Source organism: Amblyomma mixtum, chromosome 4 (assembly GCF_055824585.1).
Source record: "Amblyomma mixtum isolate Tamu chromosome 4, ASM5582458v1, whole genome shotgun sequence".
NCBI classification, from domain to species: Eukaryota; Metazoa; Arthropoda; class Arachnida; order Ixodida; family Ixodidae; genus Amblyomma; species Amblyomma mixtum.
Genome location: NC_143015.1, coordinates 68,319,918 through 68,323,325, shown reverse-complemented (window position 1 = coordinate 68,323,325; position 3,408 = coordinate 68,319,918). Strand labels below are relative to the sequence as shown.

The 3,408-nt window shown below is 55.2% G+C and overlaps 1 protein-coding gene across 1 annotated transcript; it reads left to right on the top strand.

The window, feature by feature from the left end:
* The first annotated feature begins 868 nt into the window (after positions 1-868).
* Positions 869-2,035, top strand: LOC149346768 (uncharacterized). The gene has a single exon (XM_089541417.1). It carries the CDS (start codon positions 869-871, stop codon positions 2,033-2,035), a length of 1,167 nt encoding a protein of 388 aa, XP_089397543.1.
* Positions 2,036-3,408: the final 1,373 nt, after the last annotated feature.

The window sequence follows — 3,408 nt, the reverse complement described above, 5'->3', positions numbered from 1 at the left end:
TACAAATGAAATCAAAGACGTATGGTAACATTTTGCTTTTCAGAACGGGCTCCTGCTCGTATTTTGGTTTTTTAACAAGCGAAATCAAGTTCCTTCAACATTTTCCCGAATCAATATATAACAAGAAAATATCATTAGCATAGCCGATAGGCGACTTTTCTTTTGGTTGGAAACAGGGGCGTAGCCAGGGGGGGGGGGGTGCCTATGGAGCTTCAGCCCGCCTTCAGCCCGCCTGTAGGAAGCCCCCCCTCCCCCCCGAAATTTTTTTCGAACTGTCCCGCACCGCTGAACAAAACAATCCACCGGCGCCGGAAGTCCTGGATTTTGTCACCTGCAATGTCTTTTTCAGACTAGAAAATACATTTTGGCACGAACATTGCTAACTCGGGTTGGATTTCGTGGCAACGTTCATGCACCTGGAGTCACGTAACGCAAGCATCAGATAGCATCATATTGACACCGTCCATTCATCGTCGTCGTTCTACTATAACCACGAGAGCGCGGAATGCGCGCGCGAGCTGGCCTTAGAAAGGAAGAAGTCGAAGTGTCTGGCTGCGAATGCTCCGCTTTTGAGACTGCTACCGACGTTCGCTGCAGTCACCTACTTTGACGTATCCAACCGAGCCGGACGTACTGCACCACCCGTGACATCTGGTGGATGTGCTGGGTAACGCATTCCATGCCTCGGACTCCCCCAGCAAGCAGGGATTCAAGTCCTCGAGGGTCATCTGCCATCGAGGTGACGCCTGTACACCACGGCAGCCGCCGGCTCCAAGGCCTTCAACCCGAGTTTGGGCTTCTGGAGTCTCGCTCAACTCAAGCGGTTCGTTCAGCGCCATCATCGACGACCGTCCAGCCCGAAATAGGCATGCAGACGACGATTAGTTCCCCTTCTGTTGTGCTACAGCAACCTCGGGAGCCACCGATCTTCCAAGGTTCTCCAGGCGAAGACCCGGAAGACTGGCTGGAGAAATTTGAACGCGTGGCCCGGTACAACAGATGGACGGATGACTCCAAGCTTCAACACGTGTTCTTTTCGCTGGAGGGCGCAGCTCGTACGTGGTTCGAGAACCGGGAGTCGTCCATAACGACGTGGAACGTATTTAAAGACCAGTTCCTGAAGGATTTCACCACGGTGATTCGAAGAGAACGGGCCGATCTGCTCCTTCAGTGCCGAACTCAGCTACCAAATGAAAGCATACTGGTATACTTCGAAGAGATGGCAAAGTTATTTCGTCGAGCTGACCCGGACATGACAGAGCAGAAGAAACTCCGGTACCTTATGCGAGGTGTCAAGGAGCAAATCTTTGCCGGACTGGTTCGCAATCCACCGAGCACGGTCGCAGAGTTTCTGTCGGAGGCAACCACCATGGAAAAGACACTCGATATGCGGTTGCGGCAATACGAGCGACAGCCTTTGGCCATGACTGCGGCAGCCACGGACATCAGTACCACCCACATGCTTCGCGAAACTGTACGAGCTATCGTTCGCGAGGAGCTCCAGAAGCTGTTCCCGGCTACGCCGCCTGCGCCAACGGTTTCTGCTCTATCCGAGGTTATTCGGGAAGAGGTGCAACAGGCGCTTACAACACCAGCTCCCTTTCAGCCGTCTACAGCCTCACCGCTAATGACATACGCCGCTGTTGCTCGTCGCGCACCACCGCCGTCGCCGAGTCGCCTTCAGGAAACCCCGGCCCCTTTTCGGCCGCCACCACCTGCTCGTCTTGCTCCAGGGTATTCCCCCCGTAAAAGTGACATCTGGCGCACTCCCAACTACCGTCCACTCTGTTATCACTGCGGTGAGCCGGGACACCTGTACCGAAATTGCCGGTATCGTCAGATGGGCTTGCAGGGGTTCCCTGCCGATGCACCCCGTCCGCAGCCTGGGCAGCGACCCAGGGAAATCAACGACTATCTGGCCGCATCTGCCGGAGGGACACGCAGGTCGCCATCCCCTCGTCGTTTCTCTTCTCCTCGTCGGTCTTACGGTGACTTTCCGCGGGGAAGGTCGCCAAGCCCCCGCCAGGAAAACTGAAAGCAGCAACCTTTGAGGGGGAGGTTGCTCACCGGCGAAATGTAACAGACCCTCCTACGCCGCAACTAGGTGGCCACCCGATGCCCCGACCGACTGCAGTCCAACACCGTGATACGCCGACTCGACGTGAATGCCAGCTGACGAATCGAAGTGAACCCGCGCCGCACCGCAGCCGTGACCGAACACCGCGCCGTACCTCTCCCACGACGTCTACGACAGCAAACCTAAGCATTTCCCTCGACGGAACAGACGTCACTGCACTCGTCGACACAGGGGCGGATTACTCTATCCTGAGTGGAAATTTCGCCGCAACTCTGAAAAAGGTCACCACTCCGTGGATCGGCCCACAGATTCGTACAGCCGGGGGTCACTTAGTTACACCGACCGGGACTTGCACATCAAGAGTAGCAGTTCAAGGCGCAACCTACCTGGCAACGTTTGTTATACTCGAACATTGTTCACGTGACGTCATTCTCGGGATGGATTCCTTGACCGAGAATGGAGCGGTCATCGACCTCCGGTCAAAGGCCGTGTGTTTCTCCACAGAGAACGCAATACACAGAGATCCAGACCATCCGACCGCACTTTGCATCCTGGATGACCACGTCACCATCCCACCTCGTTCGAGTATTATGGTTTCTGTCGGCGCCAAGACTGTGCGGAATTTCGAAGGCGTCGCGGAAGGCAACCAGATCTTGCTTTTTGCCAGGAGCCTTGCTGTCGCCAGAGGAGTCGTTAATCTCGTCGACGGAGAAACAGAAGTGCTGATAACCAATTTCGGTGGTGCACACCAACATCTGAACGTGGGAACCGTTGTGGCTCACGTTGATGCCATCGCCCATGTCAGCAGCACACCCAGTATTTCCACAATGTCGTTGTCGCAACAGCAGAGCCCAGTCACTGGTTTCACGTTCGACGTCAATCCAGCACTCTCCCCGACGCAGCAACAACAAGTTAAAGATCTTCTTCTGCGCTACGGCGACACCTTCTCGGTATCATCGCGTGTTGGACGAACTCACCTAGCGAAGCATCGCATTATTACGGACGATAACGTGCACCCTCTCCGACAGTCCCCCTACCGAGTGTCTCCCGCTGAACGCGACGCTATTGGCCGCCAAGTGAAGGAAATGCTCCGCGACGACGTAATTCGTCCTTCCCAATGACACCGTCCATTCATCGTCGTCGTTCTACTATAACCACGAGAGCGCGGAATGCGCGCGCGAGCTGGCCTTAGAAAGGAAGAAGTCGAAGTGTCTGGCTGCGAATGCTCCGCTTTTGAGACTGCTACCGACGTTCGCTGCAGTCACCTACTTTGACGTATCCAACCGAGCCGGACGTACTGTACCACCCGTGACAATATGATCAAAATTACC